This window comes from Aethalodelphis obliquidens, unplaced genomic scaffold, assembly GCF_003676395.1.
Source record: "Aethalodelphis obliquidens isolate GAN/ISIS:26980383/991018 unplaced genomic scaffold, ASM367639v1 scaffold2, whole genome shotgun sequence".
Lineage (NCBI taxonomy): Eukaryota > Metazoa > Chordata > Mammalia > Artiodactyla > Delphinidae > Aethalodelphis > Aethalodelphis obliquidens.
Window position 1 is genome coordinate 68,908,816 of NW_020837946.1, and position 26,537 is coordinate 68,935,352.

Consider the following 26,537-nt stretch of genomic DNA (forward strand, 5'->3'; position numbering starts at 1 on the left):
TTGAAATTTCAATATTAAATTCTCATCTTTGCCCCACGTTAAAATCATCTGAAATATGTTAAACAAATTTTAGTGCTTCAGACCCACCCTACAACAATTAAACCAGAATTGCTTATAGCTAAGTCAGAGCATCAGTATTTTTATATTTCTATTCTAACATGTAGCCAGGATTGAGAGCCACTGATTTAGATCCTAAAAAATTACATCTCCTTCAACAAGATTTTATAATGTTCTTAGAAATTCTTACCTTTGTTATTAAATTTATTCTTAAATTTATATAGCTTAGTCAAACAAATGAAATATATTACACATTTCCATTTTTACCTGCTTATAAATAATATATAAACTATTTATCTTCCTTATAGCCACCTTAACAAATTATTTGCCTCATTCTTTTTTTGTTTGTTCGATTAACTCTTGGATGTTCTAGGTATGCAATTATATCAGCAACAAAAAGAGATAAATTCATTCTCTTTTTTAAAAAATACTATTTATTTTCTTTATTAGTTCATTAGATTCTCCAAAATAATTTTGAATAGTAATAGCTGACTTTATGAAAATAGCTTCACCATTAACACTAATACTTTAAAAATCTCCTTGCATTCCTCAAATAAATCCTACTTGGTCATAGATTTTTTTGATACTTTGTTGAGTTTATCAGCTAGTAAATTATTTAGAATTTTGCAACTATTTTATAGTGATATTGATCTATAATTATAAGCTCTTTTTTATTATTTAAATCCACTTTATTGTTATTTACTTTTCCCTTTTTCTTAACATCTTTATTGGAGTATAATTTCTTTACAGTGGTGTGTTAGTTTCTGCTTTATAACAAAGTGAATCAGCTATACGTATACATATATCGCCATATCCCCTCCTTCTTGTGTCTGCCTCCCACACTCCCTATCCCACCCCTCTAGGTGGTCACAAAGCACCGAGCTGATCACCCTGTGCTATGCGGCTGCTTCCCACTAGCTATCTGTTTTACATTTGGTAGTGTGTATATGTCCATGCCACTCTCTCACTTCGTCCGAGCTTACCCTTCCCCATCCTTGTGTCCTCAAGTCCATTCTCTACATCTGTGTCCTTATTCCTGCCCCTAGGTTCTTCAGAACCTTTTTCTTTTTTTAATTCCATATATATGTGTTAGCATATGGTATTTGTTTTTCTCTTTCTGACTTACTTCACTCTGTATGACAGACTCTAAGTCCTTCCACCTCACTACAAATAGCTCAATTTCGTTTCTTTTTATGGCTGAGTAATAGTCCATTGTATATATGTGCCACATCTTCTTTATCCATTCATCTGTCAATGGACACTTAGGTTGCTTCCATGTCCTGGCTATTGTAAATAGTGCTACAATGAACATTGTGGTACATGACTCTTTTTGAATTATGGTTTTCTCAGGGTATATGCCCAGTAGTAGGATTGCTGGGTCGTATTAGATGTACTTCTGATGTATTTGTGGGGAGGAAGGTGATCTCCACGTCTTACTCTTCTGCCATCTTGAAGGTCTCCCTATACGCTCTTTAAATGTTAGAAAGAAATCATCTGTTAAGCCATGTGGTCCTGGTGGTTTTAATGGTAGTTCTTTAATCACTAACTCTACTACAGTAATTATTTATTACATTTCTTTCTTAGTCAATATTGGTGATTCATATTTTGTGAAAAATTCATCCATTTCATCTAGGTTTTCAAAGTTGTTACAATATTGCTTGTAGGATTCTCTTTTAATTCATTTATTCAGTCTTTTCTGTATAAGTAGGTACATCTGCCTTATCATTGCTAAATTTGTATATTTTTGTTCTTTCCTGTAGCAGGCCTTTGAAAGATTCATTGATTTCACTGGATCTTTTTCAAGGAATTAGCCTTTGGATTAATTTATTCTTGCTACTATTCTTTTCATTTTCAGAATTTGCCTTCATTACCCTCTTTTTTATTTCTTTGTATTGTCCTATTATTCTTAACAGTTGTTTTAAGGTTTTTTATTGTTTGAGTCTTTCCTTCTATAATATCTAAGACATTAAGACTATATATTTTCCTTTCAATGCAAGTTTTTCTGTGGTTCCATGGGTTTTGACATGAAATGTTCTCCTTCTGTTGCTTTGTAAATTATTTCTTTTTGGATCCAAAGGTTATCATAGAGTGTGGTTCTTAATTTTCACATACTTCTGATTTTTTTAGTCGCATTTTAATAATTTTTTTTTTCTTGTTTTTTGGATTACAGTCAGAGTTAAGGGACTGTATAAACTTTTCTACTATTATAAATATTTAAGCACTCACATGTAGTGCAAAAATTATCTATGGTTGCATTTGTTTAAAATGACTCACCTTTATAAAGGTTTTCCAAAACATTTAGCTTTATTTTCGTGGGGATGGGGCAACCCTGCTCTCTTTCTTTACACGTACTTATTTCATTCTTTTATGTGTAGTACGATTGAATTACATAATTTCTTGAACAAGTACAACTGACATAAATAGGTTTCAGAACATACACTGCTGGTTTGTAACTCAACTGGTAGAAGTAGAAATGTGTAGGGACACAACAATATGTAACATTCAGAGCGTTGGGTAACGAGAATCAACATAGTTTACAGAAGCGGAATCTAATAGGTGGAGGAAGAGAACTTCTACTATTTTGAGAGCTTCTGCTATTTTGCAAAAGTTATATAATTGCTGATACAACCATCAGTTTCCTTAGAAAGCAATTGAATTGCTGTCTAGCCTTAATCTTTCTGAGGAACAAATTCCCTAACTGGTACAAAAAGAAAATGGCATTTATGCTACATTTTTATTCTTTCTTACTTACTGATAAACCAATAAATAAAATGAGTGGGAAACATTTTGTATTTCACCATACTAGTAGCAACTTTTGAAATCCAATCTGATGAACAGCTATGGCAAGTCACAATAGTTGGAAGAATCCTGGAGTAAGTTTGGAGTCTTAATTCTTCCACAAATAAAATCCCTTAATGTACTTATACTTCAGCTTTCACATGAAAAATGGGGAAATCACCATTCTATATTCCTTATATAAAGTTGATAAATCAAAAGAAGATTTGATTTTAAAATATTATACATGAGAAATTTTTTCTGAAATACAAAACTAGATCCAAGTTCAAAATGTTATATCAAGTGTGAAGTGGTACTTAAATCACTCTTTTCATCACCTGGCAGATTGCACCTCCCTTTTCCTTACTTTGTAAGCAAGCGCAGATCGTCTACAATCAATCCACTTGTAAAAAAGTATTTGCAGAAATGTCCATTCATCCACTGTGGTTAAATTCTGTCCATCCCCTCCTTCATTCCCTCTCTCAAGTAATTGGGCAGTTGAGGGGAAGGTCCTCAAATTGCTTCTCAGGATGCTGATCCCTCCTGTTACCTTTAGAAACCCTAGTGAGTTCCAAGGTTTTCCCCTGAGGCCGTATTTCAGAAATCCTAACGCATCCTTTTAAGTCACGTTTTTGCTGATTTAGCAGAAGGCTCCAGAGTTGGAGTAGCAAGAATATGTATGCAAAAGTAATAAATCCCCTCTGTCTACACATCATCACCCACACTCCAACTCATCCTAGGCCCCGACTGTGTCCTTCTGAAAGCAAAGGAACATCTCATAGTTATGCTGTTAACTGGGGATGGGAACTGCAGGAGAGGGGAGGGGAAGACGCAGGAGGGAGGACTCTGTTTCATTTTTCAAGGAACCTTTACTTGCACCAGAACTTGTTCAGGATTTATGACATTGTTTTCCGTGTCTGTGTGCAGTAAGATTTTGTTCTGCTCATATGTTGTTTTCCTAAATGATGTAACCATATGATATATATTGAAAAGTTGCATGTAGAAAATTAATTAATTTTCCCAAGGCTTATAAAAGCCCTTAGTCATGGATTCTACAGTGCCCTGCTTTGCCAGCAATCTGGCCAGGTACGATGGCCCTACGCAATAAAATAATAAGCCACATGAAAGTAAAATAAGAAAGTAGATGAAAAAGCAATTTGAGCTTCAGACTAGAGCTATATATATTTATATGTTTAAAACTACTAGAAGAATCTACCTACCTTGATTAGTGGTTAAATGTGTAATTGCCGAGGAAATATGGAAAATATCTGCTTCTTATCACTTAATGATAAACCATAATCATAGAAATAATATAATCTGGGATGACCTCAAAATTATGGAATCCATTAAAGAAGAATATTAACTTCTAGAAACAACAAAAAGCAAGGTTCAGTGTATTTTAAGTGCTGAAGATTTATCAAGCCTAGAGTGCTCACATAGCAAGCAATAATTCTATTAGAATCAAAAATGCTATAAAATATTAAGGTTGTACTCTAGGGCAGAAATTTAAGATTTGAGATATTTCTTGCATAATCTACTTAATAATCATGCTTGAGGTTTAGTGTTTCATAAGGAACGTTAATTTGTGTTTTGATTAATTTTAATTTGTCAAGATTTACATGTATTTAATGACCCAATGAATTTCCCCAGAAAATTTCCTAATGTCAGTTATAACAGTTACCAAAGCTGTTTCTATGATTAATTTGCTATTTAGGGGAACCATTTGCCACACTCAGATCGTCTTTCTCAATGTGCCCTTTTTAGCGTCTCTTTAGGAATGTCCTTCTCCGCAGCTGTGCTAAGTGAAACAAACCAGAAACCATTCATTTCACCATGGTCAACTTTCCAATACTATCTAGATAAGGGGCATCTATTAAAGAATATATTTTGATTTTTTTCAAAAGCAAATACAAAACTTCAAAACACTATGGAAGAGGGTGTTTTTTTGGTAAAAACTCAATTGTTGATGCTCTTCCAGCATAACCTAGAAAGTGTACATACCACCAAAAGAGAGTGTTTTGCGATCCAGGCTAAGAAACAGCAAACACTGAATCTGGTATCTTAAATTTGAGGAAGGAATAATAGGGTTTGATAGATGTTTTCTATGGCACAGTTATTTCTATTTTTGCTCTCTCTTTGTATAATTTCTTCAGTTTTACTTTGATTTAATACTTCTGTCTTGTTTTGTGGTTGTTGGGTGCTTCTTGTTTGAATGTCCCTAAACTTTGGGCTCTCTAATGCTAAGTTATGGGATTGATTTCTTTTAATAATCACAAAAAGCACTCCATACTCACTTAAAAGAACAAATGTCTCATTTGTCTTACATAATTTGAGAGTTCCACAGAGTTTTGTCTACCTAAATTCAAGTAAAGGGAAGTTAATCTTACATTTATAAAATATTCAAGTGACTTTATATCATAATTAAGATATGGAATTTTTATCAGCCTTGAAAAAAAAGTTCAGGAACTTTAGAAAAGTGAAATTACAGCTTTTTACTCACCTTAAATTAACTGTTCCCTTGAGGGTTCCTTTGAACAACAATTAGTATTGTAAATGTGCATTATAGATGTCCAGATTTGGCTGAAAATGTGGGAAATTCTGATTAACCCTATAATTTTTTTTAATCTGAGCATTTAGAGGCTTGAGGACCAGGGGTATTTTCAGAACATGTTTTATTCATTGCTATGCTCTCATGCTTAGCATACTGCTCGGTATACAGTAGATACTTAATAAATATTTGCTAAAAGAATGAGGACTGCTTTTCCAAGCTGCAGGCCATGAAACTAATTCTGGGTGATGCTCCTTAGTCTTTGAAAACAGGCTAACTCCATAAAACAATGGCTCCAGATGCACAGTGAAAGGTGCTAAGTACCCTCACAGCAGCTCCAGAGCTTGACAAACTAGAAGGTTGTATAGAGGGTAGCAACATGACTATAATAATCATTAAACCAGCTTGTGTCCTGGTTTGTACTTGTGTACTTGGCATAGATAGTCTTTTAGCCAGATCTGCTAGGCCTGGTAAAATGCCACTCTCTGAGTGCTGAATGAGGAAGTTCCAAGTTAGGTAATTTAGCAGAGGAACCAAACCTGACAAAAAAGGATTATCCATTGGAAGCAAGAAAGGTAAAATGGCTGGGCCCAATGGAAAGCGGTGCCTTGGATAAATATCCACTTAAACTTACCCTTCTTCCCACTCTTTTCAATCTTCTTCTACCTCTGTTCCAATACAGCTCCCTCTCTTATAACTCCCACTTTAAAATCCCTTTACTTAGGCATAGCCAGATTCCGATGCTGCTAACTTATTTTAGACATCCAAACCTCTGGGCTAGGAAGAGATTCAATTATTAAATCTTAACTTCTATTGAGTTTTACCTGAATGATCTATGTAACTCACTTAAGAAAATTAAGAAAGTCAGTTAAGGGCTAGCACAGGAGAATTACTTAATCTAGACAACTCCTTCATGCTAAGATCTGTGTATCTTCCCCCCATGCAAACAAAGTCCTCTCCGTGGAACTCTATGGTACCTCCTATTAGAGGTCATTCTCTCCAGTGATTGCCACTCCTAATAGGTTGAGTGTTAGGGGCTGACAACATATAGTAAAGACACTTGAGAATGATGTTGAAAAACTTTCTCAAGTGCTCTTAAGCACTTGTGGATGATTCTAAGAATACTGGAATTCCAAGAACATATTTGTACATTGATTTAGTAACTGACCACTCTCAAAAAGGATTTAAGACAATTCACAGTGAAAACCTAAGTGAAAGTAAACCAAAATATTTAACACAAGTCAGAAACAGGAAACAAAAGTTAGAGAGATGAAAGGAAGAAGAATTCTTAAACTCTCTTGAGGCAATGGAACACAAAATTTAGTGGTGAATTTCCTACTCACCAAAGAGACCAACGAAAAGAACACATTGGGCATGTATCTCTCAATTTCTAGCAAAGAGAATGCAACAGTTATTTAGGAACAATAAATATGTGTGAGAAAAAAAGAAGCAGAAAAAGCTAGAAGTACACTTTTCACTGAACATCTACAATGCACAGGATGATTTACATTCATTATGACATTTAATTGTGGGCACAACCCTGTGAGGTAGATATTATTTTTACAATAAAGGAAACGGAATCTCAAGAAAATTTAATTGACTTGACAAAAGTCACAGCTAGTAAGGGATGGAACTAGGACTTGAGCTCATGCCTATCTGATTCCATAGCTCATATCGCACCCAGAGAAGTGAATAACCCCTACCTCTATCTCATCATCTCATCTGCATCTTCCAATTCAAAGCATGCATACACACACACGCACATGTGCACAATTTTTCCTTCTATAACCAGGCTATATTCAGAAAGTATAATTGAGAAACTTCAGGAAAATGACAGAAAGAACAGCTGTAAGCTCAGTATTCTCATTCCAACTACTATAACGGTAGCAATATCTCCATTTATGTGAAATATAAAATGCCTTTATAGATAAACCCTAAGAGAAAAATAGGCATATCTGTTACTTGGGCTAATGTTCTTTATGTTTTTATCTGTATGGGGACATCTGAGAGTTACACTGAGACCACAATAGTGGGCTTCAGGCAGGAAAAGTAAATCATATGCAGAGAAGCCAGTGAACTGGGGTTTGTTCCTAACATAGCACCTCCAAATAAAGTGGCCCCATTTCAGAAGACAGTGTCCAAACCTAGCTTAACTCTAGTCTAGCATCACGTGCCAAAGAATTGAATGTGATTAGTTCAGACAGGTAGAAGGACCAGCAAACTAGAGGGTTGCTTCCATGAGAGGAGCTGGGTTGTTTGTGATCCCAGCAAAGCGTGGGAAAAGAGTCTCCAACTCCAAAGGCAGAAATGGGCAAAGACAAGTTATCATTCTGGAGAGGTCTCCAGTCTAAGCAGGCAATCGGACCGGTGTCCAGTCATGGAGGTGAAGCCTGAAGGTTACAGTTAAGGGGAGAGGTTTCAGAGGAGTGCCTAGGAACTCAGACAGAGGAGAGCTCCTTTTTTGGGAGTCTGAGCCAGGTAATACAGGAACTTTAAGATAAAAGTCTGAGTTTCTATGGCTGTTTGGAGGTGGATGAGCAGGGTCCTACAATCAACACACTATCTATTGGTAACTTACGACAAATTCCAATGTTGCAAAGGCTCTTATTCTCTGGCAAAGAAACACAGATGGATCAAGTGACTTGCACAAGCATCAGCCTGTGGCAAATTCATGACCAGAATTTATATTCTGTGGCTTTTCTTCTGAAACACCCTTGACCCATTTCTGTGGGTGACTCTACAATGAAGGAAATAAGACTGGAAACAGTGGCTGTCATGTTTCAGGTCTCTCATTGATCCTTTTGTATCTCATCACAATCAGTCTGACCAATTGCATCACACAGTGGTCCTGCAGACACAGGACCCCTGTAGTTACTTTAATCTTTAACATAGTAAAAATTGTGAGTTAACTCAAATATGATCTAATTTGAAGTTTCTCTACGGGCCACATGCATTTGAATTATCTGCACAAATAATTTATTATTACTTTTAGCTATAGTGGACAGCAATAAGAAGGTTGACCCAAAAAGGTAGGAAATCCTAAAATTACATTTTTAGGCACTATATAAGGCCTTCTCCCTCTACTCCAAAGCATATTTAAATGGATCCATTTTTACTGACAGAAGAAAGTCAACCTGAGAATTAAAATTTCTATATGCCACCCAAAATAGCTAAGACACATACAGAAGAGTTGAGTATCCTTGACCCATTGTATACTGGACATTTTTTTAATAACATAAAATTTTATTCAATTTAAATCGAGTAGCACTCATCACAAGCTATTGTTTAATCTTTTTTTACAAGTTTTAATTTAGTCACTGAATAGGTTGTCAAAACAGTAGAGCTGTTAGGAGGTTTATGTATGCATCGTAACTTCTGGCACAATTTCCATTTCTGAAAACTGAACTACAGTTTTAAAGTACGTTTGCTGTTCTCCTTCCCTTTCTCTATTTTCAGTGCTTATCAAAATATTTAGTACTAATAATGTGCATATGAAACATAAATATTCCAAGTATTGTTAGCTAAGGTCTAACAGTATGGTATATGACACTTTCTGGTATATGACACAAATACCGTGGCTATTTCAGGATCATTATTTTTCCTAATTATAGCGAAGATGTGTACCAGAGATAGTAGTCCAAATTGACTTGAGATTCCTTCTAAAGGTTGTCTTTCTAGTTGTACCACCTTTCATTAGTTATGTCTTATTAATTGTCACATTGCATTATATCTGTGCACAGTATGGTGCTACATAACAATGCAGGAAATGAGAAGCAGTGTGAAACGTTGTAGGCATTACATTTTAATGAGACAGCATTTGTGTTGCGTCTGAATGCCTGCAGTTAATTCAGAGAACAAGTATTTGAGTTAAAATTCTGACATGTTCGGCAAAGCAAGTATTCATTAAAGCAGGCGAGGTAGAAGCATTGTAAGAACTCCTTTGTGACATTTACTACACCTGCGGTTCTGTGAACGTGAAATATACTTTATTTCAGGTGGAGGTAACCCTGTGCGCCGGTAGTATGAAACTCTTTCTTTTTTTTTCTTCAGGTCCTAAAGGGTTTCCCAGAATGTTTACAAGCTGACATTTGTCTACATCTCAACCAGACTTTGCTGCAAAACTGCAAAGCCTTTCGAGGGGCAAGTAAAGGTTGCCTTAGAGCTTTGGCAATGAAGTTCAAGACCACCCATGCACCTCCAGGAGATACCCTGGTTCACTGTGGGGACGTCCTCACTGCACTTTATTTCTTATCCAGAGGCTCCATTGAAATCCTCAAAGATGACATTGTGGTAGCTATTCTGGGTGAGTGTTTTAGAATTGGATAGTCACAAATTCAGTTATTAGCTAGTGCAATGCATAGTTTAAAATGATAGAAAAGAGGGCTTTCCTATTTATTTATGAGTACTAAGACTGATGAGTAATTTTAAAGCTTTATTTAAAATTCAATTCAAATCAAATTAACCTTGCAGAAAATATGTTTTCTTGACTGTCTCACTTTTTCTCTGGTGTGTAAATGCTTCCATCTTGGCACCTACTTAAGCTTTTGAGGCCAGATGTATGAAAATAGTCAGCATTTTCCTTTTCATGTTAGAGGATCTTGGATTCATGCTGAGATCTTATCACCTTAAATAAAATATATACGTAGTAAGCATACTTGCTAGCATGGGCCAATGCCCTGTCATGAAGTGGGTTTATATGTTGATGAATTTCATCTACTTGCTGTGCACTTTACCTGCTGTGTCCCATCAAACAGAAGTATATGAGTCCTTACCTGGGTAATATAGGGCTATAAACTTAACACCTAGGGATAAAAGTGGTGAGGAGATGAAAATTAGTAATAAGTTAAACTGGTTTGGGTGCAAAAGAAAGTCCATCTGTCCAATCTGCCTCTTCAAAAATAAATTTAGTCATTGCGAACTTGTAAGATTTCTTTAGAATATTAGAACAATGGGGAAGAACAAGGGAGCAGAGAGAAACTAGATCAGTTGTTGTCCTCTCCTATCCCCTAGCCAGTATGTTTAAGCCTCCGTCTCCCCATGAGAATACCCACCCCCAATGATTGTGAACATGTGCACTTCTTTTTTCCTGCAGATTAAATCTGGTTCTATTTAAATAACAAGCACATAAGTCAGTGATTTCCTTTCACTTGACTCTTGATGTTAACATCCAAAAGGACAAGGATATTGTCTGTTTTCTTCACTGCTACGCAGAACCAAAATGGGCATAGCACAGGACCCAATACATGAATGAAGATGTTTGAGAGATTCCTATTTATTTTGATTATTTTATTATGAGAGCCTTTTGAAAATTTTTTCAAAATTGACCAGATGCACAATTTGGTTTACAATCCAATAAGCAGGCTAAAAACATATTCTAAATCACTTAGCAGTTAAACAATAAAGTGGGATTTTCACCAGATTTGGCTTTGACAGTTTGCTCTAGTATGTTGCCAGGGAAGGAGCACACATCATTGCATTCCTGATCTTCAAATCAGCCATCCCTAACTTCTACAGGAAGGTAACAAGCCTTGTTGCTTTATAAAATAATAATTTTAGAGTGTAGTTAAGCTGTACACAGTGACTGGCTTACCCTTTGCTCATTTACAGTCACGTAGCTAATTAAAATACGGAGCTCATGCTGAATTTAGTTCAGAGCTTTTCTCTGATAATATCTATACTGAAGTATCAAAACTATAAAGAATATCAAGAGATTCTCCTTTTCTGTCTCCATTTCCATGTAAATCTGCACTTAAAATCCTCAGAAATAGTGATTATTTATTCTATTTTTGAAAAGCTAAGTATTTATTTAAACTACAGTTAATGTATTCTCTCCAATGTTAATTTTTCTTATAAAGATATGGCATCTGATTTCTCCCCATTATATTCACATTTAGAATAAGAACAGTACAGCATTTTTCTTTTACATGAACATTATTGTTTAAAAGTCTTGGTAGTTTCCATAGTCGGGTATATATGAACTTGTCTACCAAAAACTACAGTAACAGATCCAGGGAGTTTTTTCTAAATCTGAAAAGAAGCTTCAGGATATACGTAAGAAGGTACATTTTACGCTGCCATTGACTACCTTTAAAAGTTATGTAATCAATAATCCATCAGTAGTTATTACGCATGTATTCCATAGGTATGATTTTTAAGTGCCTTGACATTCAGAGACAGAAAAATCTAAGTGGCCATGACTTTCAGGGAAAATATTGGGAGAAGATGAAATATATCAAGGGTGCAAAGATTATGACTGGAGTCAGAATGCATGGGCTTTAGTCATGGCCACTCTCTCCCTCCCTTTACTTCACCCAACTAAGAAGGTGACCTTGACCTAATCCGTTTACTCTCTTTAATCTTCTTTCCATATTCATAAAATTTGGATAGTAATTAGTAATTTTTTCATGAGGTTATTTTGGGGATCAAGTGAGATAATACACCTAAGCATTTGACACAGTGCCTGACGCCTACTTAGTCCTCAGCGTTTGTTGTTGCTGTCATTATCATCCTCATCACTGAAGGGCACCTAGGAAAGAGGTGACACGTGGCTAGGCAGAGGGGATGCGGAGGGTGCCCATCAGAAGCCAGACAGTGAAATAACCCCAGGTTTGGCAAAAAAGCAGGAAGGGCACACTTTTAGAAGAAAGGCCATAAGGCCATATAGTAAAAAAGCATGACTGTATTTTTTTTTTGAGAAAATGTAACTAGATTTATTAAACAGTTGGGCAACTTTATTAAGGGCAAATCCAAAAGTGGTTACTAAAGGAAACAGGGTATGTTCAAATTTTACCCCTAGTCCTCTAAGTGTTAAAAGAGTTCCACCAAAACCCCATGTTTGGCATCACCTCCCGAGACCATCCTGAGATAGAAAGTTTTAAAATTTGACTCTCCACAGCCTTTCCCATATTCCTAGGTTGACAAAATTAGACCACACCTACTATTGGCAAGACTCTTTTCTAGCAATGTGTGGCATAGCAGACTAGAGCCGTGTTTGCTGCATTCCAGATGCTTAGCCAAAGAATCAAAGCAAGGAAGTAATGGGGATTATACCAGGAACAGTGCTCTAAGAGACAAAATTCCGGTCAGTGAACAAACATGACTGGGGCAGCCAGTACGAGGTACTGGAATTTTGCTGCCCAAGTGTCTGTTGGCTGTAGGGTCTTACATATGAAATTTTTGGTTCAGGGATTGGTCAGTGGTCCCCTTCTACTTTCAGAAGGAAAACATTAAGTTCAGATTCCTTTTATTTCCTTTTTTTCCTTTTCTCCTTTTATCTTTTTTAGGAAAAAATGATATATTTGGAGAAATGGTTCATCTTTATGCCAAACCTGGAAAGTCTAATGCAGATGTAAGAGCTCTCACGTACTGTGACTTGCATAAGATCCAGAGAGAAGACTTGCTAGAGGTTTTGGACATGTATCCTGAGTTTTCTGATCACTTTCTCACAAACCTAGAGTTGACTTTCAACCTAAGGCATGAAAGTGCAAAGGTATATGTTGCCTGCTTACTTTTGTACTCTGACATTTTATTTTATTCTTGGATTGCCCAAATACCTCTGAAAGATCAAGTGGAATAGTGTAGAAAAACTTAAGCAATTGTGAATATTTGAAAGGAAAAGCTAACTTAATATTGGAATTTCTCAATTATAGAGAAGGAATTCAGTCTAATTTCTTTCAAGTATATTGAATAATTTTAGGTAGTTCAATTAAATTTGACCTTTTAGGAACTCTTGGGTGACATATTTGATTTATAATAGCCTTGGTTTATATTAAGTGTGACAATTATTTGTAATAAATGGGTGATTCTAGTCTATTGAAAATTGCCTAGAAGAGTTTATCTTATAAAGAGGTTAAAATATTCTCTCAGCTATTATTTACACCATAAACTGTTTACCGATATCTTTTCAATAATTATGAAGAAGTTAAACTCTTAAAATTTAGGCCCATATTTAACACAATTTCTAAATTGCAAAAGTATAAATTAATCAGGCTTATACCTGAGTCAAAATTAATGCTACAGAATGAAGAACATTTACTCTACTAGAAATAATATTTTAAATAATTCTACATATGATTTCACCTAGGATGAATTTTGAGAGTGTAACCCTTATATCCCTCACCCTCTTCCACTATGAAAATGTTTCCTTATGACCTACGAGTATTCTAAGAATATAGACTTTATCTTGCAGCCCACAATTTATTACTAGGTTATTCCTCCATCCCCTTCCCCCCACACCTCATAACCCCAACTCCAATTCTAAATACTTTTTTGTCAGAAACCAAATGTTTTGACACTTGCCAGTGTATTTTAATGCTAACAAATAAAAGATCCTTAAGTCAAGAGTTAGGTAAAACGTGGTATATTTCATTCTCCCTGGAGTTACAGTCATTCCCAGGGTGCTGTGAGAGACAAAGATTTTAAGGTCACAAGAGTACCATTCGATAACCTGAAGCACCAGCTCAGATAGTTACTTCTTTTCAAAAAGCTGAAAAGTTGAAAAATAATTAGGTGGTAAGAGGTTCGTTACCAAGAGTATATTCTTTTTATAATGATTTTAATTCAGAATTCTATCAAATTGCAGTTTGAGATCACCAACCTCATTCTTACTTTGCTTTTAAAAACAACAGGCATCTACCTCAGATAACTTATTTACATAAAAAGTTTAGGCAGCAACCAAAAAAATATTTGGAAACTTCCAGTTTTGTTTACAAGAGAGGGAGGAAGGAGGAATGGGGAACAAAATAATCAAGGGTTCAGAGCATAGTGTTTATTGAATTCAACCTTACATTTATTCTTGTGAAATTTAACCTTGCCATCATTACCATGTAATTTAAACATCATAGCTAATTATAATTAGTTTACACTTTTTTCTCTGCAGTAATGCAGATTCTGCAATTTTTAAAATTATTATTATTTTTATTTTAACTTTACCAAGTTACATAAAATATATTCCACATGAAGGAATATGTTGTCTCTAAATGTTGACAACATCATCCCCAAACATTTCTGATAAATAACTTCTACAACTCTGATTTCCCCATTAGGTGGAGAAACTACTAGGATTATTCTAGCAGACTATTTTATAATTTAGAGAAAACCATTAAGCAAAGTATTGTAGCTATCTGCCTGCAATCTAATAATTAAGTCTCAAAGTGGTTGAAATAATATGAAATAGTAAAGAGTTTACTGATGATACATTGTGTTCAAATTGAATAATCTTCCATTTTATCTTCACGTTCCATTAACAAAGGCTGATCTCTTATTACAATCCCAGTCCATGAATGATTCTGAAGGAGACAACTGTAAACTACGCAGAAGGAGATTGTCATTTGATAGTGAAGGAGAGAAAGGTAATTCATTCTTTTCTAAAATTTAAATGCAGAACATGTTGTTATCAGTTCTTCTTACTTAAATGCTCATTATACTTCTGATTTCAAGGATAAACTTTATTCAGATTTTAAGAAGGCAAATCCTTTGCTTTTTTCAGTAGCTAATGATATGGTTTCTGATTGATAGCTCTCAACAGTGTTTCTCAAGACCTGATCCTAGGCCCTCTTCTTTTCTTATTCTATGTCATACTCTTTCCCCGAGTAATCTCATTTATACCCATAGTTTAATTATATTTTCACATAGGAGATGTACATATTTATATCTTAATTCCAGATCATCTGAGCTTCAGTCTCATATATCCAAATGCCTATTAAGCCATCTACTTGAAATCGCAAGGGCAGCTCAAACTCAACATTTCTTAAATTGAAATCATGATGTCCTGCTGGAAACCTATCTCTCCATCAATTGCCGTGTCTCTAAATGGCATCACCATTCTATAAACTGCACAAAACAGATCTATCTAGGAACCAACCGTCTCTCAACCTCTTCATCCACCCTGGTAACAAGTCTTGTTAGTGACACCTGCAACACATCCATTTACTCTTCAAATTAGGTCTCTATTGTTTCACTTTTCTCCATCTTCAGAGCCGCAACTCTGGACCAAGCTACCATAATACTGAAACACATTTCAACGCACCTTCCCAACTTGCCCTCTGTCATCTATTCTCCACACTGGACCACTGGTGATTTTTTTTTTTTTTCTAAATGCAGGTATGTTTATGTCACCCACATATTTAAAGCCCTCTAAAGACTTCCCATTCCCTAAATTCTCCATAGGGTAGGTTTATGCCTACCTCTTCAGTCTTATCTCATACCATCCTTTCCTTCACTACCCTAACCTGGCCTTCCCCATCAGCTCCTCTCTTTTGCAGCATTTATTCCAGCTGTACTTCCATATGATTTGTATCATCATTTAATCAGTGATATCTGCCTGTAGATCACAAGCCCCATGGGAAATATTTAGTCACCTGAAGCTTCAGTGCTTGCCTCACAGCAGGTCTTCAACAAATATTTGTTGAAAGAATGACTGAGTTAATGAACTAGCATTTGAGCATTTTCCATATGATTCTTTTCCTCCTTTTGCCTTCTTAATCCAAGTTCTTTCTTGGCCCTCTTCCCTCTGGATTCTCTCCCAAGGGGAGAGCATCTACTAGCTTTAACTTGCCCTATATTTCAAATGAACTCAGCTACCCTCTCTTTCACGTACATCATTTTTGTGTTTTTGCTTATATCCTTTCCTTAATTGGAATTTACTTCCCTATCCTCAAACACACACACACACTCACACACAACTATACCACACCACTTTTTCATCCGTTAAATTACATTTTTTTATCAAGGTTAATCTTCAGTGATATTCAGTGTGAACTCTTTCTTGATTTCCTCAAAAATATAGGTTTTCTTTCTTTCCTGAATTCCTAAGCCACTCCCCGTTGTTATACGGATGGTCCTTGACTTACGATGAAACAATTTGTGATTTTTTCACTTTACAATAGTGTGGAAACAATTTAGAAGAAACCATACTTCAAATTTTGAATTTTGATCTTTTCCCAGCTAGCAATACGCTGTGACGCTCCCTTGTGATGCTGGGCAGCGCCACTCCCAGTCAGCCACATGGTCAAGAGGGAAACAGCCAATACACTTACAACCATTTTGTTTTTCACTTTCAGTGCAGTATTCAATAAATTACATGAGATATTCAACAGTTTATTGTAAAATAAGCTTTTGTTAGATGACTTTGCCCAACCATAGACGAATGTAAGTGTTCTGAGCATGTTTAAGGTAGATTAGGCTAAGCTATGTTGTTCAGTATGTTAGATGTATTAAATGCATTTTCAACTTATGATATTTTCAACTTACAATGGGTTTATTGGGCTGTAACCCCATTGTAAATCAAGGAAGATCTTTATTTTCAAAATCTGCACTGTACAGTGGTTATTGGTACATTTGTCTTTTTTCTCTATCAAACTGCAGATTCTTTTAGCAAATCATGGTTGATAAATATCTGTTGAATTGGGCTAACTGTTGACTCCTCTGGCTGATTGCAGAACAATAAACCATTCACAGATAGGTGATAATTTATTACTGCAATATCCTTCATTATTCTCCTAGTGACTTTTTCTAAAATCAGAACCATAACAGTCAAGCTGTTCTTCTGTCACCTTAATCTAAATCCCTTATCCTGAAGTTAATCTCATATTTTGATCTCACTAGAAATGAAGAACAGCTTGACGATATTGTCTATATAATAATGTCCCCCATACAGTTGAAGATTTATTAAATCTCCTTTCAATCTTGTTTAGTTTCTTCATTCTCAAGCTAAATAACTTAACGTTTTTATCTCCTGACAAGGCCCTGAGTGCGTCACAATTTATATTATGCTCATGCACATAGATATTTCTATTGATTCTGAAAACTTTTCCTTTAATCACAGGCTTAGTCTATAAGACCCATTTTATATAAAGTGTTGATGGTAAGGGATTTGCTTGCCTGTAGCTCTTTGAAGTTTCCTGGTGTGTCAGTGAGTAAGCACTTTTTGGTCAACATGAAAACACAGTTAACTCCAGTTATCCAGAGCCTGAGAGCCTATTCCAGTCTTCAGGACTCCATGGTGCAATAGGCAAGTTTAAAATTTGCTGAAAGCAATTTAATCCCAATCACCCCAATCTAAAGGTCTGAAAGGGCCGCTCATTCTATATTTCTTGATATAGAATCAATATCTGGGAGGAAAATGCATATAAGTAAGTATAAAGAGCAGAGAACTTTCAGAAGATAATTGATACTAAATGATATGGAGGGTACATAAACTAAAAGCTGCCCATGAAATGTATTGATTACTTTAGAGTTGGTTTACTGCTCATTTGAAACAATACCTTGAGGGCAGATATCCAAAAGTGCTGATGACTGTGAATTAATCAGCAGAGGCATCAAGAACCAGAGGTAAGAACACGTGGTTAGCCATTGGAGACAGACAGAGGTTGAGTCTTACAATTACCACTCACGACCTACTCAATACAACACTGGAAGTCTTCAGGCTTCAACTCTCACCTGCACAGCGCCCCCCATCATGTCTACCACGTGGTGCTAAGGAGCTTCCATTCAAAAAGAGATATTAAAAATGAAAAGATATATATAGAACCTCTGCAAGTTGGAACTAAATAGAAGCTTAACGTATCGGATCACTTCTCTCCTAAAATGCATTTGTAGATGAAAGTGGTTTGTCCTCATAGGCTGCACATTTCTTTTAAGAATATAAACTCAGTTCCTGACAAGTAAGAGTTGTCAGTTCAGGTTCAAATTTGAGGACACCTTGTATTTTTTTGAAGATATATTCAAGAAGTTCTCTTTCCTTCCTAAAATTCTGGCATGGAGGTACCCAGGACCTCCCCGAACTGACTATGATCATTGTAGGGGGAGATGTTATAGTTCCTGAGAGGGAAGTAAAATGTTATTTTTACAGAAAGTGAAGAATAAAAATGTATCTTCAATGACTTCCTTAGTGAACACAAGCATTGGCAAAATAGCTGGACAGAATAGAAATAAATGTGGTATAACCGTTTGGAACATGTTGAAAAATAGTCTCTAACTGGTCTTCAGAGTTGGATTGTACTTACTTCAGAGTGTGTCAGTGTGGTTTATTGGGTTATGGGAATACTTCTTTTAAAATTTTGTGATGTGGAGCTAAGATCCCACAAGCTGTGCGGCACAGCCAAAATAAAATAAAATAAAATTTTATGTTGTGTATATTTTATAATATACATAAATTTTAGTACAATAGCATGTAAAATGGCACATGAGATACACACACAAGCATATATATATTTTTTACTGATAGCACTTTTGTGACCAAATATTTGGAATATTCTGCTCACCTTTTTCTATGAACGGAAAATGCAATATCAAAGTAGCTACTAATGGTTGACTTAGGGAGACAGTGACCTTTTGAGAGAGAATAATGCAATGAGAACAGCAATTAACAGGCCTCCACAGAAAACAGAAAAAAAATTAAAATGTGCTAAAGCCATGACTGTACCAACCAAAGGGATGGAAATTAAGGTGGAAAAATGTTCAGCATCTTCTTTACTTTGGATTTAGATAGTGCCACACATTTCATTAAAAAACAGGAACCCATTTTAAGAGATATACACATCCTAAGAGCAATTTTCTCATTTCCCTACCCATGTAATTTTTATTGAAATAGGCACTTCTATATATATCAACTGGTAAAATCTAGTGTTCCAGAAAATGAGTGGAAAGAGGTCTTGAACTCATCATACCTGTGTTTCAAAGAATAGCAATAAAGCTTATCTCCTTGTAATGTTGGTTTAGTGATTTCACATTGCCATCCAAAAGTCAGTAAAGTTTTGAAAGTGTTTCTGCAAAATAAATAACTTCTGTGAAAGTTATTGAAGTTAGGAGTAAATATATACACTGTTAAACTTGTTTTTACAGAATATAGGTGGGTCAAATTCTAACTTTATTAAGTTTATAAATATATTGCTATTATACTTTGGCATCTCTTTGGAATATCTTCTCCAATAATAAATAATGATTAGCTTTTGTTATCCATTTCAGTAATACATAAATGTATCTTTATTTTAATTTTTAAGATAAATTCTTTAACTTTATTTATATAGAAAAATGACTCTAATCCACTTTCAACTTTCTTCGATGCTAGAGAAGAACTAAAGTACTTGAGATCAAATGAAGAAATTTATTTTGGACTCCAATTTTCCAATGAAATAAATGTTTTTTAATGCATTCGGCTGGAAAATGCTCAACTCATCTCAAAATCGTTACCAGTAGGAAATCTTAAACGCGAATGCTGAGAGAGTACATTAAATGCCTCTCTTTTACCAAAAGTTGGGTCCACCTGTTGGGTCTGACAAATAAAAATGATAAATCACCTGAGAGAAAGACTCCATAAATAATGCAGAGAGCACAAGCATTTGTTCCCAGATTGTTTGAAATGTAAGAATTTTATATAATCATTCTTAAGATGGATGGGTCAACCACTCCATCAGGACATTCGTTCCGTGCTCTTCAATCCATCCTGAACACAGAGAGACACCTACAAGACAATTCACAACTGCTTTAGAATTGGATCCTGTGAGGAAAGGGGAGGAGGTGAACTGTCAGCCTACAGAAACAAGGGATTTTTAAAAAAGTTTTCAGTCATCTAAATGAGAAAAATTCGAGGCTTAATTAAATAGGCAGGGGTTTTTTTCTTTGTAAAACGATGGTAACAGGAATGATTATACAGTCTCATTTCTAGCAAAAGGGAAAATGTAAAAACTACTCAGATTACTATTCGGAATACTATTTCTACATAGCATTTAAGAAAACAACATTAAGAAATAATAATAATAAAATAGCAGGGCTTCCCTTGTGGCGCAGTGGTTGAGAGTCTGCCTGCCGATGCAGGGGACACGGGTTCGTGCCCCGGTCCAGGAAGATCCCACATGCCGCAGAGCGGCTGGGCCCGTGAGCCATGGCCGCTGAGCTTGCGCGTCCGGAGCCTGTGCTCCGCAACGGGAGAGGCCACAGCAGTGAGAGGCCCGCATACCGCAAATAAATAAATAAAATAAAATAAAATAGCATTAAGAATAACATTAAGGAAAATAGTACCTAATGCTACTTAATGTCTATTAACTAATCCAGTTTAACCAGAAATGGAACAAGCCATCAAAATCTAGAGGTACCTGGAAGCCAATTATAATGCATTTCAGCCCAGTATCATGTATTCCATTAGCCAACCTCCAGCCTAAGCCTGAGCAGTTTCCATTTTTAATCCACAAATAGATTGTCATTTCAACTGTCATTTTAAATGATCAGATTTGAAGCTTTGATTTACCTAGTATGGAATAGAAAAATGTTGCAGTTGGGCTGCATCAGAGAAACCGTTCACATGGCCTGAGTTCCAAAACGCAGCTGGCTGATGATCCAGTGGCAATGAACACAGAAGTAAATGTGGAGTCATTTCCCCTCTGTATTAGAAAAAATTCAAGGATATCAAACGTCGTCTTCTTTCATGATCCTACTTTTACCTGAAATTCTTGCTAAAGGATTTAGATGCCATGTGTATGAAATAATTTGCTCCGGTTCACTAGAGAACTAAATAATAATCCCTCATTCACCACATTTTGTGAACACATGTCCCGAGTTGAAATCAACAGGTTATAATTCAGTTTAACAATATACGTTGACTGATGAATTTGGGCCTAAGCATCCAAAATCAAGCCATAATTTGGTAAACTAAGACCAAGGCCCATGTGGTAGGTGGGACAGAACATTTTACTATGTATGAGGATTTACAAATCTACAGAGAACTCCCAAGGTCTTTCAAGCCAAACAGGCGAAGTGATTTAATGATGTGTGATGTCCATTCATTACAAATATCCATGTTAGCATTATCCTTACTTATATCAGAGACATATGAGTTCGATGTTAATTCAGTTTACATTTGATTCTGCTGGAAAAGATTCCACGAAAGTGTTTAAAAGAAAAGCATTTTGGGGAAGATGAGAAGCCTTTGTTGGTTCAAATTCCATTGGTGCCCAAACTGCACAAAAATTTACTTAGGAGCAACAAACTGATGCAATTCACAAAGCAGGTATGAGTATAATTTAGAGAAGTGAAGTGTCTAATTTTTTTCACATTTACTAGCATAAAATCGGAAACTATTATTTTTTGAGGAATGAAACGATATGTTTATAAAGTGGGGAAATGTTGATCAGATTTTCAGGAGGGGAGAAGTTAAAATCAAAGGAAACAGAGGAAGAGATGACAAGAATGAAGGAAGGCTGTGTCCGTGACACTGGAGAGAAAGGGCTTGTGTAAGAAGAGTTGATCTGGAGATTTACAGGCAACTAGACTAGTGGTTGAGCAGAGAAATATAAGTGATACTGAGTAATCAATGATGTCAACAATGCTTGAGACTGGAAAGGTCTGTGGTCTTCTCAGTAATGATGAAATCACTGAGCAAGTGGGGAATCTTAAAGAAAATAAATTAAGCAATCTGCTTGCACTACATTGAACTTTAATTGGCAAGGTGTAAACTAACTGAATAACCATTTCACATGAACTGGTTTTTTTTTTTTTTTTTTTTTTTTTTTTTTGTGGTATGCGGGCCTTTCACTGTTGTGGCCTCTCACGTTGCGGAGCAGAGGCTCCGGATGCGCAGGCTCAGTGGCCATGGCTCACGGGCCCAGCCGCTCCGCGGCATGTGGGATCTTCCCGGACCGGGGCACGAACCCCTGTCCCCTGCATCGGCAGGCGGACTCTCAACCACTGCGCCACCAGGGAAGCCCCATGAACTGGTTTTTAAACTCTATCCATTTTTACCTTGGGCTGCTTTCTAGCTTCTCATATTTTAAATTATGATTTTTTTAAATAAAAGAAAAAGATCTCTGTTTAATTTCTGTGCCATATGGGAATTTTAAAAAACAGTTGGAAGTTTCTCTGGAGTGGCCTTAAATCAGTTCATTTGGCCTTCTATAAATAACAAAGTAAGCACAACCAGGCGGAGAATAGATGGAGACACCGTCTTAAACATTTCTCTAGAAAATGATATACCTTCTGGAGTATGTGGGTTAGTTATTAGCAGTAACCAGATGGAGAATTATACTGTCTCCCCAGGACACTAATGGGAACAAGTTCTGGGTTTTGTCTCTTGGAGTTTTTCCTGCTGAAATATGTTCTAACACAACCTGCAAGGCTGAAATTATCCTGACATTTCAGTATAAAGCAGCTAATATGCACTACTGGCTTTAATGTAATTAGGTAAACCTACCTTAATTACTGTATTTAAGCTTTATATTCTTTGCAATATCCTGCACAACCAAACTGCCTGGAATGTCAAGGCCATTACATGCATTGAACTAGGGTTGAAGTACAGCCTGCCAGCCTGTACCACAAGGAGGCTTCCGGTTTTGACCTTCACAATGTGGAATGACCACCACAGATGAGAGGGCATGAAGGTTAAAAACAAACAGTAAGCTGCATAGCGGTGACATTTTAGAATTGGGACACATTTTTCTTCACTTTTTCATTTCCTTCAAGAAATAGTACACCATATTTTAAGAATACAAATGACTGTTGAGCATGTATAAATAAGGTTTAAGTTATCCTAAAGTTTTTTTTTCAGAGATATAAATGCTATTACTACCACAGATATTCTTTTAATTTTGGAACGAATAGCGTATCTCATTAAGATAATCTAATGTCCTGTGAATTATGAAAAAAAAAAGTCTTCTTAAGTAGTTCCATTCTCAGTAGGAAAAAGAGAAAGAACAACTTTTCTGGCAGTTTAAAAAAAAATCTATGTTAAAGTTATTCCAAAAAAAAATCACTATGACAAAGGTAGTTTATGTAGCACTAGATAGTGCAGTAGGCATAGAGTCTCACATTTGATTCTCTTCTATAAAATAACTTTTCTTTGATAGATTTTGGCAAAGGAAGCACTACAAATGATCCCGAAGACTCTGTAGATACCATAAGACATTATCAGAGGTCCAAGAAACACTTTGAAGAGAAAAAAAGCAGATCTTCATCTTTCATCTCCTCTATTGACGATGAACAAAAGCCTCTCTTCTCAGGAATTGTAGATTCTCCTCCAGGAATAGGGAAAGTAACTGGACTTGATCTTGAAGAAACAGTACCCACCTCAGGAAGAATTCCCATAGATAAAAGAAGTCACTCTTGCAAAGGTAATCAAGTTTCTCCAGAATCTCGTTGTCTTTCCTCAGGACTAATCACAAAATGGTGACTTCGCACAAATGAAGAACCATACCGCACATTAATCTAATCTGCAATTTTGTGATATATTTGCAAAGATCAAACCTTAGATCATCTACGAAGTGTTTTCAGGGTTCTGGAATAGTGGTCATTATTCCCAATTATAGCATAGGAGGGTCTGTGTGGCCAGGCAGACTTAACATAATGCCACATAGGACATTGTAGGAATGTCTGTTGTAGTGACTCCGTGGGGAGAGGGGATCGATGAGTGAAGAGAGCAAACCCATTGAATCTTGTATGTATCTTCTGTATCCATTCCTCACCCCCAAACCTGTTTTTTTTATAGCATGAAAGACCAATGCAATAAAAATGCAATAAATACCAAAAAGAATTTCAGTTTACTGAGAATTATGAGAAAATGGGGAGAAATGCTCCTAAATAAAGTATGCTTTTAGATCCAACTCAGTTGAACACATTTGTTTAAAAGGGATACCCAAATATATGGGTTTTGTTGTAGAAAATATGCATAACTGGGTAATTGTGCTTAATCAGTATATCCAGATTAGATGCTACAGGGTGGAAAACTCAGGAAAACTTGAGGACTGTCACATGAAAGAACAATTAACTTCTCATCAGGAGCTAGATATACGGATCTTGTTAAATCTTGCTAAGTGGGTGCAAGAACAGGTACAGGCAGGCTGCTTGGGTTCCAAGTTCAACTCTGTGACTTACTCCCTTTATGTCTTTCAGTAAGTGATTTGACAGACCCCACTAAGACTCAGTTTGCACATCTTCAGAATAGGAATAATATCTTCTAACCAACTGGTCTGTTGTGATTACTAAACAAGAGAACATGCATAAATTACTTTCTCTGAGATAAAATCCCCAACTCTGCTTAGTATTTTCTCACAGTTTTTCTTTTCTAACCCTTTAATCATTGAACATATTCCTAGATATATAAAAATGTAGAGATGAAGAAGGTGTAGCAAAAAAATCAAAAGAATATAACAGAAATGAAGGAAAAATAGGATGTTCTTGACCTGGCAGGATACAAAATTATGACACAGAGTAAGTAAATATTACCTGTCATTGTCACCATTATTCGAAGTGACTATATCTGACAACAAAAGTTTTATTGAATCTAGGATGTTTAGGCTTTACATTTTTCCTGAGTTACTTTCCCTATATTATCAAATCAGCTTTTGCCATGACCCCAAGTTGAAGTAAGCTAAGAATATATGCAGATTTTCTCTGGACAATCTAAAATCTTGATGAAGTGGATGAAAATAGTACCTCATTTATCACAGTGGAAGAATGGAATATTAGATGTGATTACCAAACGTCCCGTTTTAGTTATTTATGAAAACGGATTCTGGGAAGTACTAAAAATTGAAACAGGTTGTATCATGGAAGGCAGAAGTTCTGAAGAACTTGCTGAACCATCCTACTATTTCCAAGAGTCAGCATAACGTGGGCCTGACATTTTTCAAAATACTTTTTGTTGTTTTCCTCTTGCGTTTTAAAGTCTCAAGTGACAAGTCGTTAATGATACATTTTGGGGATTTGATTTGACTTTATAATGACTCTCGCTGATGGTGAATTCTCATGCCCTTCATCTTATATTTTGCTTTGCCACTTCTTCCAATTATTTTTAATTAGCTATTCTACATGCACAATAAAAGACAGTATTCTAACAGATCATTTTAATATCTACCTATCTAAAATTTTAATTTTCAAAAGTTTACAATGCGATCCCTATTCAAATAAATAATTACCTTTACAATTCATAGTTAAATACTCATGTCAATTGAATAAGCATGATTGATGTTGTTATAGAGTCTATCAGTGTGACACATGGTTAACCTGGATAATCAATACGATCAACCGATGGAGAATTCTAAAACTTTATTCACTGCAAATTTCATTCCCTAGTGATTTTCTAAGGTGAGATACTGTGCAATGTTAAAGGGTTTGAATAAGATGTAGGGTGTAGCTGGAACTGCTGCAGCTTGAGCTCCTAAATCCCCACAAATTTTAGTTTTATCATCAATGGAAATGCCACTTACATTTCTAGCATTTGTCATGCTGAATCCAACAGAGGAGCACCTTTAGACAAAACTGAAAAGAAAAAATTAAACTAAATGGACTCTGATCCTACTTAGATTGAGGTCAAAAGTTGACGGTAGGAAAATTGTGTACCCAGAGCAAAGTGAAAGTTTACTTTCTGTTCATCCATTTCTAGAAATGTGTCTTGCAACTATAGCAACATTTTCCAAGGCAACCAAGTGCAGATTTTTTCTGAGCTATATTTAGAAAGTATCTACAAGGATGTTCATTTTGATTAAGACTACTAAGCAGGATTTCCCCTTTGAACTCCTTTTTTCTTTCATATTGCTGTTAAAATAAGCTAATCACACATTACTGATTTTAATAAAAGAGTAAGTTATCATCAAGGAAGACTTTACCCAATAGTTTACAGTTATTCTTTTTTGTTAAGAGAAGATTATCAGGTTTTGTTCTTGAGCACTGAAGAAAAAATAGAATCCTACATAATTTATTGCATGTGATTCACCACTGTTATTTAAAAATCAGTTTATTATATATGATTTGAGAATGAGAGCTATTAGGCATAAGTGGAAATTCTCTAAGCTTTCTCAGCACAAAACTTCTGAGCATAATATGTAACTTCCATCCTATCAGTTTTTACTGTTTTTGTTTTATTGTCTAGCAAGAGGCTAGACAGGGAGAAACACTGGCATCATCTGACCATTAGTATGTGTGTTCTGAATATTTGTTTGGCATTAATTCTCCAAAATTGAAAACCTAGTGTACTAAGACATCATATTATTGTTTTGCCTTTTAAATAGAGTCACATGTCTGTGAATAATAAATCATACTTTTCAGTGAAAATCTGCTGATGTATTACTGCACTTAAAAGTTCAGCATTATCATTTTTTGATGTTCATTTTCATTTGTTGTGTTTGATTAAGTATCAAGGGTAATTATATATTGTCACTTTAAAAAGAAAAAA

General features: G+C 35.6%; 1 protein-coding gene across 1 annotated transcript in view; it reads left to right on the forward strand.

Moving 5' to 3' along the window:
• Nucleotides 1-26,537, forward strand: part of KCNH7 (potassium voltage-gated channel subfamily H member 7) — a 451,727-nt gene that overhangs the window by 413,527 nt on the left and 11,663 nt on the right. Inside the window, exons 10-13 of the mRNA XM_027129726.1 lie at nt 9,431-9,683; nt 12,664-12,869; nt 14,631-14,730; nt 23,227-23,478. Coding sequence (XP_026985527.1) covers nt 9,431-9,683; nt 12,664-12,869; nt 14,631-14,730; nt 23,227-23,478 — 811 coding nt within the window. The remainder of the gene's footprint in view (nt 1-9,430; nt 9,684-12,663; nt 12,870-14,630; nt 14,731-23,226; nt 23,479-26,537) is intronic.